This window comes from Sorex araneus, chromosome 1 (genome assembly GCF_027595985.1).
Source record: "Sorex araneus isolate mSorAra2 chromosome 1, mSorAra2.pri, whole genome shotgun sequence".
Classification (NCBI taxonomy): domain Eukaryota; kingdom Metazoa; phylum Chordata; class Mammalia; order Eulipotyphla; family Soricidae; genus Sorex; species Sorex araneus.
Genome location: NC_073302.1, coordinates 124,122,426 through 124,135,447, shown reverse-complemented (window position 1 = coordinate 124,135,447; position 13,022 = coordinate 124,122,426). Strand labels below are relative to the sequence as shown.

Here is a 13,022-nt window from a genome sequence, read left to right as displayed (position 1 = left end):
GAAACTTTACCAAGGAAGAGATATGAATGGCCAAAAGGCACATGAAAAAGTGCTCTACATCACTAAGCATCCGAGAGATGCAGATCAAAACCACGAGATACCACCTCACACCACAGAGACTAGCACACATCCAAAAGAACAAAAGCAACTGCTGTTGGAGAGGATATGGGGAGAAAGGGACCCTTCTACACTGCTGGTGGGAATGCCGACTGGTTCAGCCCTTCTGGAAAACAATATGACAACTCTCAAAATATTAGAGGTTGAGCTCCCATTTGACCCAGCAATACCACTGCTGGGAATATACCCCAGAGAGGCAAAAAAGTATATTTGAAATGACATCTGCACATGTATGTTCATCGCAGCACTGTTTACAATAGCCAGAATCTGGAAAAAACCTGAATGCCCTAGAATGGATGACTGGCTGAAGAAACTTTGGTACATCTATACAATGGAATACTATGCAGCTGTTAGAAAAAAGGAGGTCATGAATTTTGTATTTAAGTGGATCGGCATGAAAAGTTTCATGCTAAGTGAAATGAGTCAGAAAGAGAGAGACAGACGCAGAAAGATTGCACTCATCTGTGGAATATAGAATAACAGAGTGGGAGACTAACACCCAAGAATTGTAGAAATAAGTACCAGGAGGTTGACTCCATGGCTTGGAGGCTGGCCTCACATTCTGGGGAAAGGGCAACTCAAAGAAGGGATCACCAACTATAATGTAGTCGGTCGAAGGCCATGTGGGGGAAGGGAGTTGCGGGCTGAATGAGGGCTAGAGACTGAGCACAGTGGCCACTCAACACCTTTATTGCAAACCACAACAGCTAATTAGAGAGAGAGAACAGAAGGAAATGCCCGGCCACAGTGGCAGGGTGGGGTGGGGGGAGATGGGATTGGGGAGGGTGGGAGGGATGCTGGGTTTACTGGTGGTGGAGAATGGGCACTGGTGAAGGGATGGGTTCCCGAACTTTGTATGAGGGAAGCATAAGCACAAAAGTGTATAAATCTGTAACTGTACCCTCACGGTGATTCACTAATTAAAAATAAATAAATTAAAAAAAAAACCATTTTACTTAAATGTTCACTGTCACTGTATCAGTCATCCCACTGCTCACTGATTTAGCTGGCACCAGTAACGCCTCCACTGTGAGACTTGTTACTGTTTTTGGCATATTAAATACGCCATGGGTAGCTTGCCAGGCTCTGCCATGCGGGCGGGATACTCTTGGTAGCTTGCCGGGCTCTCCAAGAGGGATGGAAGAATCAAACCCAGGCCAGCCATGTGCAAGGCAAATGCCCTACCCACTGTGGACTTAAATGTTAAGTTTTAAAAAAAGTGTGTGTGTGAGGGGTGGGGTGGGGGGGGAGACATACGTGATAATGTGGTGTTAGGAGATCCAACCAAGGTGCAAGAGCCCTACCTGCTGTATCTCTCTGGCCCCTCAAAATGTTATTCTCCATGAATTTAATAAGATTTTTCATCTTGTTCTTTGAATACTTAATTAGTATTATTATTACTGCACCTCTTCTTCCTCTAAAGTGCCCAAACACTCTAGTACCACTAACCTTATATTCTTCCCTTCTGACCCTCCCACCAACCTCTATGGTAAACTGGGTTCTGTTGTTAGAGCCCAAGGGTTTTCATTCTCTCTCCACTACACATTCCTTTTCTTTGTGAGGAGGGGCACTGGGGAGTCTTATCTAGTGAAGTCTGAAAGAGCATATGGTGCCAGGGATTGAACCTGGGGCACTATGTGCAATGCTTGCACTTTAGCTCCTTTCAGCTATCTTCCCTGGCCCTCTTCATTGTTTGCTTGGTTTTTTTTTTGTTTGTTTTTTATCTGTATGGCCATTGCCTGAGATTTTTCCAGTACCTGCCTTCCCTTTGACTTCTTTTGTTTAACATGACCTCCTCCAGTTCCATTCAAGTTGCAAACAATAAACCAGAATTTCATCTCCTAAGATTCAGCAATATTCCATTTTACATGCACACATAAATATGTGTGTACACACACTCACACACAACCCTTCTTTATCCACTCATTTTGTTGTTGGACATTTTAATTGTTCCAGATTTAGCTACTGTAAACAGTGCTGTAGTAAATGCCTGTGCAAATACTTTTATAAACAGTTTTGTTCTTGGGATAGATGCCTAGGACAGAATTACCGGTGTAAATCATATCTCACTGTCACTGAGATTTGCATTTCTCTGAAAATAAATGATGTTGAACAATTTTTCTACTGGTCACATATATGTGGTCTTTGAGCAAGTGTCTGCTTTTTTTGGTTTTGTTTTGAGGCCATACCACAGTGCTTAGGGCTTACTCCTGGCTTTGTGCTCAGGGGTCACTCCTGCTAAGGTTTGGGAACCATAGGGGGTTCTGGAAATCCAACACGGACTGGTCTCGTACAAGGCAAGCACTCTCCCCACTGTACTATCTGGATCCCTTTTTCTATATTTAAAAAAAAAAAACTGTTGTTTTGAAGCTATACTCAGCTGTGCTCATCAGGATTTACTACTGGCTCTATGCTTGGGACGAAATGCAGTGCTGGGAATCAAACTAGGGGTGGTAATGTGCAAGGCAAGTACCATAACCCCTACACTATCTCTCTGGTCCCCTTTCTCCTTGCTTTTATTTTTTTTTAAGTGTAAAGAGTTTATTATGTGTAGAAGTGTAAGCATCATTTAGACAACTGATTTTTATTTAAGCCATTTTCTGTTATAGTTCCTTTCCTCTGTCCATGCTTAGGTCTTTCAAAGACCTGCAGTTCAGGTCTTTCAAAGAGGCCCTAAAAAGAGTACACACCAGTCACAATTTCTCCACAGTGCAGTCATGGATGAGGTCACACCTGGTAATGCTCAGGGCTTTCTTCTGGCTCTGTTCTCCGGGATCACTCCTTGGCTGGGCTTAGGGGACCATATAGGTATCTTTTAATTTGTCATTATTCCCTTCACAGTCTAGACTTTGTAGTATGGTGTAGTCTCATTAATTTTTTTCATATTTGCATTTTTTGCCAATGTAGTCAGAAATTATCTTTGAATATTCAGTTTCAATATTAAAGTGTCAAATTCATTTTGAATTAACTTTATGTGTGTTATGAGATAGTGATACAATTTTTGGTAGGGATGTGTGGGTTTTTTTTTTTTTTTTTTTTGCTTTTTGGGTCACACCTGGCGATGCACAGGGGTTACTCCTGGCTCTGCACTCAGGAATTACCCCTGGCCATGCTCAGGGGACCATATGGGATGCTGGGATTTGAACCCGGGTCGGCCGCGTGCAAGGCAAACGCCCTACCCGCTGTGCTATCTCTCCAGCCCCGGGATGTGTGGGTTTAACTCACACCTGGCAGTGTTTAGTTAGAGTCTTTTCCAGGCTCTGTGCACCACTGGGGGATGATGTAGTACCAGAAATCTAAGTGTGCTAGTCCACAGGCAAGGCGAGCACCTAAGCCTTTATGCTCTCTTCTCTTCTCTCTCTCTCCTTCTCTCTCTCCCTCCTTCCTTCCTCTTTTTTCCCACCCTCCCTCCCTTCCTCTCTCTCTCTCTCTCCAATTTCTTTCTTTTTTGCATATGACTAACCAGCTTTCCCAACACCAGTTGTTAAGAGGCTCTCCTGATCTACATATAGAGCTACTTTTGTTTTAAATTAACTGTCCCTATGTCAAAATATATACTTCTGGGCACCCAATTCTGCTCCATTAATAACAGAGCTTTTACTACAGTCCCAAACTCCTCTGATGACTATTGCTTTATAGTATAATTTAAGGTCAGGGAATGCAAGTCTCCTTGTTTTTTTGTTTGAAGTACTTTCGTTATTTTGGGTGTTTTGTGTTTCCACACAAATTTTAATAGTATCTGTTCTATGTTCTTGAAGAATGCCATTGGAATTTTGCTTGAGGCTGCATTCATCTATATAATGCTTCAAATAGGATGATTATTTTAACAATTTAATTCTTCCAACACGTAAGTATAGAATATTTTTTCCATTTCCTTGTGTCCTTTTTAATTTCTTTTTAACAGTGACATAGATTTCAACACAATACTTTCCCTTCTTTGCTGCTTCCTAGGTATCTGATGTTTTTTACTATAAGTGTAAATAAGGTATTTAAATTTTTTTCCTTTTCTACTTTGCTGCTTGCATATAAATATCTAACAAATTTTTGCAGTGTTCACTAACCTGTCACTTTACTAGTTTACTGTTTCTAATAGGTTTATTTTGTACAGTCCTTAAGGTTTTCCATGTATATTATTAGGTCACCTGAAAAAAGTGATGGTTCAATGTCTTTTCCAATTTAAATCTCTTTATTTTCCTTCCTTAACTTCTAATACTTCCAGAACTTCTAATACTATTCTGAATAATAGTGGAAAAGTGAACACATCTGCTTTCTGCCTGATCTTAGAGGACAAATTTTTAATTTTTCACCACTGGGTAAGGATACTCGCTGTGGGCTTGTTGTCTATGATCTTTACTGGATAAGAGCCTTTTTTTCCCTACCACATCCACATTTAGCCAAATTTTTTTTTGTTAAAAATATTAAGACTGTTGAATCCTGTGAAAAGCATTCTCTGCAACTATTAACATGATCACAAGATTTTAATCTGTCATGCTGATGTGGTATATTACATTGTTTTGTAGATATCACACTAATCTTGTATCTCTATAATTAATCACCCTGATCCTGATGAACTCAGGGCTTACTCCTGAGTCTGAGCACAGGGATCACTTGTGGCAAGCTTGTGGGACCATACGGGAAACAGGGGATCAAAACTGGGTCAGCTGCACGCAAGGCAAGTTCCTTATTCACTGCCCTACTGCTCCAGCCTAAGCTGGTAGTTTCTAATCCATGTTTAATTTTCACACCTGTTGTTAGTAAAACTGTATTTATTTAAAACCGCCTAACATTTCTGATATGAAAGCTTTCTGAGGGGGTCACTCCTCGAGGTGCTCAGGGGTTACAATCCTGGCTCGGCACTCTGGGATTATTCCTGGAAGTGCTTGGGGAACCATATGGGATGCCAGGGAATGAACCTGGATTAGCTTCATGCAAGGCAAGTCCCTTATCCACTATACTGTCACTCCAGCCCTTATATGAGAGCTATATATATTATAAAAATATTTGTAAAATATATTAAAAATGACAAGTGAAAAAGCAAATTCAAAATCCAAAAAGATCATTTCACAATGATACTCTTGCCTCACACACCTGATTTTTTTTATATTGAATCACCATGAATTACAAAGTTACTCACCTTTGATGTTTTAAGAGTAAGATTTAAAGTATTTCCTTTGAATTTAGCTTGAGCTTTACTCAAAGAACTAAAACTTGAAATTTATCAGATATAAATATAAAGCTTACAGAGAAGATGCCAGAAATAGTGAAAGTATATTTGAAAGTATAATTGTGACACAGCTGATCAAATAATATTAATGACATACATGTGAATTCTAAATTTAATATACATGATTGATGTTAAGACACACAAAAATAAGACAGCACTATACTTACGCTACATTTAGTGGTAAGGTACGGTTGCATAGTCATAGCATGTTTAACCATGAGTTGGGGTCTTATTTTGCTGAATAAGAACAAAGTGGTTATGCAAGCTACCAATCTTCCAGAATTCACACCTTTATTGTCAGAGTCTGGAAAAACAGAGAAATAAGACACTAAAATATGACTAGGTAATAAAAATCATTCAGGATATTGCTTAAATTACTATGCCCTGGATACATTTAATACATGCATCAATAAAAACAGATTAGTATATCCCATTAATTAGTACATACTTCCTGATTTTCGTTTTTTAATAATTACAAACTATAAAAATAAGGGGCAATGAGTTTGCACTATGGAAAGCAAATATTATTTTGAAGGAAGTAAGACAGAAGTTAAAAAGAATGGAAACTGGGAAGTTTTGGTGATGGGTTTTTGGGAATAATAGGTCATATGTCTAAAAAATGGATGGAAGGAATTATGGGGAAAAAGGACAAATGGAAATAATAGGTGAGATAATACTGTGTTTATAAATATTGGTCAAAAAAGAGATGGTATTGTGGCAAAAGATGTTAAGGACAGGAATGAAAAATTAATCATTTGTAAAAGTAAATCTTTGAAAGGTAAACAAAATACTGGGAGGAGAAAGAAATTCCTAGTTAGGAGATACAGCGATTATTAGAAGGTAAATTAGTTTTTAGAGATATGCAACTTTTAAACAGTAAGTGATAAGTATCACCTTAAAATCTAGAAGACGGAAAAATAGGATAAGGAGAAAACAGAGATAAAAGAGGTACACATGGAAAATGAAAAAAAATAAAAGAACTGCATAAAAAATATAAGGGACATCAACAATTTCCTTAAGTGCCACAAATAGTGTCTCTGTTAGAGGTTTATCCTAAAGAATGACAAATGCTATTATTCTTCATTATGTAAATTAAGAGATGCAAGTAATGTTAGCTAATCTGTTTTTGTTGTTTGTTTTTGGGACCACACCCAGGGCTTACTCCTGGGTCTGTGCTCAGGGATCACTCCTGGCAGTGCTGGGGTACTGTATGTGATGCCAGGGATTGAACCCAGGTATGTTTTGTTGTGCAAGGCAAATGCCTTACCTGCTATATTATCTCTCCAGCCCTATTTTAGCTAGTATTATGTATTTTAAGCAAAAGACACAAAAGATACATCTTTTATGGTTTAACAGAACTTATAGCTATATTTAGATTAGTAACATTAGATTTGTGACCGGTGCATAATATGATAAACAGAAAACATTTAAAAGTAATTTGTCAATTAAAAATATTAACTTTTTTCTAGCTCAGGAATAACTTTTAGCAAATTAAATTTTAGGAATGTACTACTACAATCATTATAAAAATTTAATAATAGTTAAAACAATGTAACTTTAGAATAAACTTTTATGCTTTAAAAAGTAAAGTATCAAATATTTTTCTGATGAGTACTATTAAACAAATACACATAAAGTCCTGATTTTTTTCTGGTCACATCTGGCAGTGCTCAGGGCTTATTCCTGGCAGTACTACTTGGTGGACCACATATGGCACCAGGGATGGAAGTGTGATTGGCCATGTGCAAGGCAAGTATCCTTCCTGCTGTAATAACTCTCCAGCTGTACTATATCTCCCTGCTGTACTAACTCTCCAGCCTCTGGATTTTAATTGCTATTAAATATGAGATCTACAATTATATGCCATTGAAAATGTGAAAGAGATAAGGCCTAAAATTCTATTACATAGCTCTTGATAATCTTAGTCAACGATAACAATATAATGTAGAATGCAACATCAAATAAAAATTTTATTTAAAAGTGAAGTCATTAATTAGTAGGCTAATAAAAGTCAAAGGAAAAAAATCAGAAATGTGCTGATATTATAATATATTTTATAAAATCAACTTAATGACCAACATATAAAATGTCTTACCAGCTAGAGATTCCTCATATTTAAGAATGTGCTCAACTAGGTTATCAACAAGTTGAGTACAAGCTTTCTTCACAGGTTTATATGAGGAATCCTCTTCGGACTTCAACAACTATATATGTATATACGTAAAAAAAAAAAAAGAAAAAAAAGGAAAAGAAAAAAAAAGAATCCCAGCATAATTATTCATTAGGCAATGGCAATAGATATGCATTAAATGTGTCCTTAAATAATAAACGTTTCAATTTGTCATTAACAACTTAATACTAAAATTGCAAATTAATAAATCAAATGTTTTAAATTATTTTATAAAACAGAAATTTATAAATACTTTCAAACAATTTTAGCATGAAGTATTTAAACTGCTATGTGTAGGGTTTGAGGTAAGATATGAGAGAAATTAGAGAGGTGATTTTCCTTTAATAATACTACTAAATAGTAGCTGAATTATTTTAAAGAATTAGAATTCCATTTCTCATTATTTCAAGTCCTCTAATATTTCAAAAAATTATTATGCATTAATTATACTTATATGTAATAATAACTATAATTGATCTATAAGTGTAAAACATAAAGCTAGCACTTTTATCCGCTGCCAATTAATAAATAATTGTAGAAAAGTGTCATGAACAAGATGACAAAAGGTATCACTTTAAATTAAATTAAAAAAAAAACCAATTTAATCTCCACAATCATGGGTCAATGGTAAAATTATCTAAGACACATTTGTTTTGTTAATAAAAATGGGTTATCAGAATTTGGGAAAATTAAATTAGCTGAAATATGTATTTGATTTGTGTTGTTCTAGTGTTATCAAATAAAATATTCTGCAGTAATAAAGAAATGTTCTATGTCTGTGCTAATGCTTACCATGAGGTATTTGTAGATACTACTAAATACTTGATATAAGGCTAGTGTGACATGGGAGTTAAAATCAAAATTCAAAATAGTTTATATCTAAAAAACTGTTGTGTGGCCAGTACTGGACAGTACAAATTAAACATTCATTACAAGATAGATAAATGATTAAAACTGGTATCAAGCAGATTAACTTAGTATTCACTGGCTACCACTCCTTATTCAAAGAGAAAACCTTAATTTTTATCAGTTTTGAATGAACAACAATTTTTTTGTCACATTCTATATTAATAATTACATGCTAGCCTGGTCTTTTTCAGGCAGGAGTGAAAAACAATTCCTCATCCTTCTATCTTCTCCAAAACACCAAATTATTACAAAGTATTAATTACAAATTTTGGTCTGAGATACAACATCAACACGAGCCTGGCAACCCCAACTCAGATAAGGATATTTCAAGTAACCTATATTTTCCAAAGCTTTCCACCCCTATCCCTCTAACTCACTTTGAAAGTAACTAACATGCACTTTATCATCCCCTTGCTCAAAACAATTAGTTACAGATTTTGTTTGCTTGATTTTAGACTTTCTAAAAAGTATCCTCCTGGATGGGCTGGAGCGATAGCACAGCAGGTAGAGCATTTGCCTTGCATGCTGGCTGACCCGGGTTTGATTCCTCCGCCCCTCTCGAAGAGCCTGGCAAGCTACCCGTGGCGTATTCCATATGCCAAAAACAGTAACAAGTCTCACAATGGAGACATTACTGGTGCCTGCTCCAGGAAATCGATGAGCAACGGGATGACAGTGACAGTGATTCTCTTGGACATGGTTTTTTAGGACCTGGCTTTTCCTCTCAACTTTATGCCACAAACTATAACTAGGTTGTTGCATGAAGCTGTATTTTATTCATCTTTACAGCTCCACAACAGGTCACTGTATCTATACTGTAATTCATATATCCATACTTCTAAGGCAGGTTAATTATAATTTTAAAGGTATAATGAACAATTAAAAAAGCTCTCTGGGAAGATGGACTAGAGAAGGGATCACTAAGAAAATGATGGCTGGAGGAATCAGTCGGGATGGGAGAAGTGTGCTGAAAGTAGATAATGGAACAAACATGATGACTTCTCAGTGTCTGTGTTGCAAGTCATAATGCCCAAAAGTAGAGAGTATGGGGAATATTGTCTGCCATGGAGGCAGAGGGAGGGTGGGAAAGAGGGGGTAGACCGGGGATATTGGTGGTGGGGAATGTGCACTGGTAGAGGGATGGGTATTTGATCATTGTGTGATTGTAACCCAAATATGAAAGCCTGTAACTATCTCACAGTGATTCAATAAAATTTATTTAAAAAAAAATGCTCTTCTGACAACATATATAGTACTTCCTTGGAGTGGAATTTCTGGGCGATATGAACGCTTGATGTCATAAAATATTGCTAAATTGTTTCAAACTGTAAATTTTTAATATATAATACATTATATATTGTCTCAAATTGCAAACTTTTCTTGATTGTAGCAGTTATATAACATGTGTTATATAATAATCCATCTCTTATCTATTATTTATCAACTGAATCTCTTCCAATCAAATGGATATACATATGGTTTTGACAACAATGAGATATTGCCTCATGCCATAGAGACTGGCACACATCAAAAAAGAACAACCAGTGCTGGTGTGGATGTGGAAAGGAAGGGACCTTTATTCACTGCTGGTGGAATGCTAATTCGTCCAACCTTTCTAGAAAACCTAATGGACATTCCTCAAAAAACTAGCAATTGAGCTTCCAAACAACCCAGCAATACTGCTCCTGGGAATATATCCAGTGACCCAAAAACACAATGCAGAAAAGTCATCTGCATTCCTATGTTCACTGCAGCACTATTCACAATAGCCAGAACCTGGAAACAACCCAAGTGTCCGAGAACAGATGAGCAGATAAATTTGGTTAAAAAAAAAATATATATATATACATATAAATATATAGTACATCTACATAATGGAACACTATGCAGCTGTTAGAAAAAATGGAAGTAATGAAATTTGCATATATGCAGATGGACATGAGAGCATCATGCTAAGTGAACTGAGTCAGAGGGAGAGGGAAAAACAGAATGATTGTATTCATTTGTGAGATTAAAAAAATAAAAACCTATAACTACACTAGGTGAATAATACCCAAAGACAATAGAAATAAGGGTCAGGAGGACTGGTCCATGGCAGTAAACTTGCCACAAAGAGGGAGGAGGAGGGCAGTTAGGACAGAGAAGGGACCACTTATGGCAATGGTTGATGGAAATGATCATCCTGGACAAAAACCGAGTGCTAAAATTAGGTAAAGTGATATGCATGATACCCTTCCAGTAACAGTATTACAAACCACAGTCTAAAAGGAAAATGAGAGAGAAAGAAAGAGAAGAAAAGTATCTGCCATAGAGGCTGGCTGCAGGGGTTGGGTGGGGGGATGGGTGGGAGGAAAACTGGGAACAAAGGTGGTGGAAATGTGCACTGGTAAAGGGATAGGTGTCAGAACACTTATGACTAAAACACATTCATGATCAACTTTGTAACTGTATAGGGCACAGTGATTTAATACAAAATAAAATATGGTTTTGATTGCCCATGTTAACAAGGGTGATCACCTTATAAGTCAGATAATGCAATTTCCTCTATGAAATGCCTTTCTGTGCTTTATATGTGGCACAAATATATTTAAGTGGTGGGATTCTTGCCTCACATTTGTAGCATTTGTACAAATGCCTCAAATTTGTAGAGAACAGACAATGTATGTCTGTTCATTGACTGTTTCAATTTAAAATAACTATTTAGTTTTATTGATACATCCAGCAAAGTTCAGGAATATTCCTGGCCCAGCGCTGGGCATTATTCCTTGTAGTGCTGGGGGCTGATGGGGATCATACGGTGCTGGGTTGCTATAGAACACTGAGTTATTTTTCTGGTCTCTTTCAGATCACTTCTTTTTTTTTTTTTTTTGGGGGGGGGAGGTGGCGGTGCTCCTAAGCACAAGTTTGAGGACCCCACTGGCAATTCTTGGCCAACTGGGCTACTACTGATTCAAGTAAGAATCAGAGGATGCATTTTTAAAGGTTAAAGTTTCTTTTTTACTTGGTTCAGAAATTTGTTCCTACACAAAGGTCGAAGATATAATAAAGGGCTGGAGAGGTAGGACAGGAGGCAAGGCATTCTGCTTTAGTTTCAGCAGACCCCAGTTTAATCCCAAGGTCTGCATATTGTACCTTGATCATTGCCAGGTGTTACTTCTGGACACAGACCAGGAATAGCCTCTGAGAACAGTCAGGTATGGTCCAAAACAAAATTCCTCACTGGATTTGGCGTGTCAGGAATGTGACTTAGGGCCAGAGTACTCGACCTGCATGTGTGAAGTCTTGGGATTTCCAATACCACATGGACCCCTGAGCATCAAGCTGGTGTAGACCTCAAGTACAGCCAGATGATCCATTATCTACTTACCTATTTACCTATTTATCTTTTCTCTTTTATTAACCATTTAAAAATTCCCTTTAATTAATATAGAGTTGACTGCTAAGTGGAATTAAGAATGAATTTTTAAAAATTCCTCATTGATAGTCAAATTTCCCAGCCTTGTTTACAAAAATCCATTATATCCCCATAATCTGCAGTGGTCTCTGTCCTGTACCAATGGTCTGGTCCTGTAACAATGTTATCTTTCTTCCTTAAAAAAAAAAAAAATTGGTTTTGGGGTCATAAGCGGATGTGCCTTCAGGACTTACTCTTAGCTCTGTGCTAAGTTATCACTCCTAGCAGGCTGAGGGAACCTTATATGGTGCTGAAGATGGAAACATAGTCAGCTGTGTGCAAGGCACCTTATGGCTATACTCTCTCTCCAGTATGTATGTGGTGGAGACTTGGGCCATAATACTGGGAAGGTCACTCCAAGCAATGTAGATCTATGTAGTAGATGGGATCACACAGGATCAGCTGCATGCAAAGCATCTTAATCCCTTTTAACTACCTCTTTAACTTTGTTTATTTTCTGGTTTATTCTGGAGCTATACCAGGTATGTAGTGTAGCTTAGGGGAAGTTTCTGGGTCTGGGACCAGAGGACCATATGATGACAGGGATTAATAAAGCTCCTGCAGCATGAGAGGCATACACTCCAATCCTTGGGCTGAAATAAATCTATTTTAAAAAACCATGACTTTCAAAGCTGTTGATAGTTTTTTTTAATGCCATAATAATGCTCAGGAATTACTCCTGCTGGTGCTTAGGAGACCATATGCCATGCTGGGGACTGGACCCAGGTCAGCTGTGTGCAGGAAAACACCCTACCTGTACTATCATTCCAGCCTACCTGTACTATCCACGTGTACTACCTGTACACATGGACACACACACGTCAAATCAGCCTGGTACTCATAATATGCACAGACATATGCATGCACATGAACATATACATAAAGATATCTTTCTTATAATGTATTTTTAAGCATTTCCCCTTTTGAGAAAAAATTTAGAAGTACGTATGTACATATCCTCACTGAACACTGTTTTTCTCTTGTTTGTCAGGGCACCAAAAGGTTTTCAGGTCTGGGTCTATCATCGGCAATCTATTTTTGGAGGGATAGGGGATTGGGGCACTCAGTGATCATTCCTGGCAGGGCTCATGGGAGCATCTGAGGTGCCAGGGATTGAACCAGGGCCAGCCTCATGAAGGCAAATGTTC

At 37.6% G+C, this 13,022-nt stretch overlaps 1 protein-coding gene across 2 annotated transcripts in view; it reads right to left on the bottom strand.

Moving 5' to 3' along the window:
• NIPBL (NIPBL cohesin loading factor) overlaps window positions 1-13,022 on the bottom strand; it is a 212,128-nt gene that overhangs the window by 23,821 nt on the left and 175,285 nt on the right. For both annotated transcript variants that reach the window (XM_055123811.1, XM_055123812.1), the window contains exons 33-34: window positions 7,437-7,545; window positions 5,509-5,645 (exon numbers count right to left, since the gene is read on the bottom strand). In XM_055123811.1, the coding sequence (XP_054979786.1) occupies window positions 5,509-5,645; window positions 7,437-7,545 (246 nt within the window). The remainder of the gene's footprint in view (window positions 1-5,508; window positions 5,646-7,436; window positions 7,546-13,022) is intronic.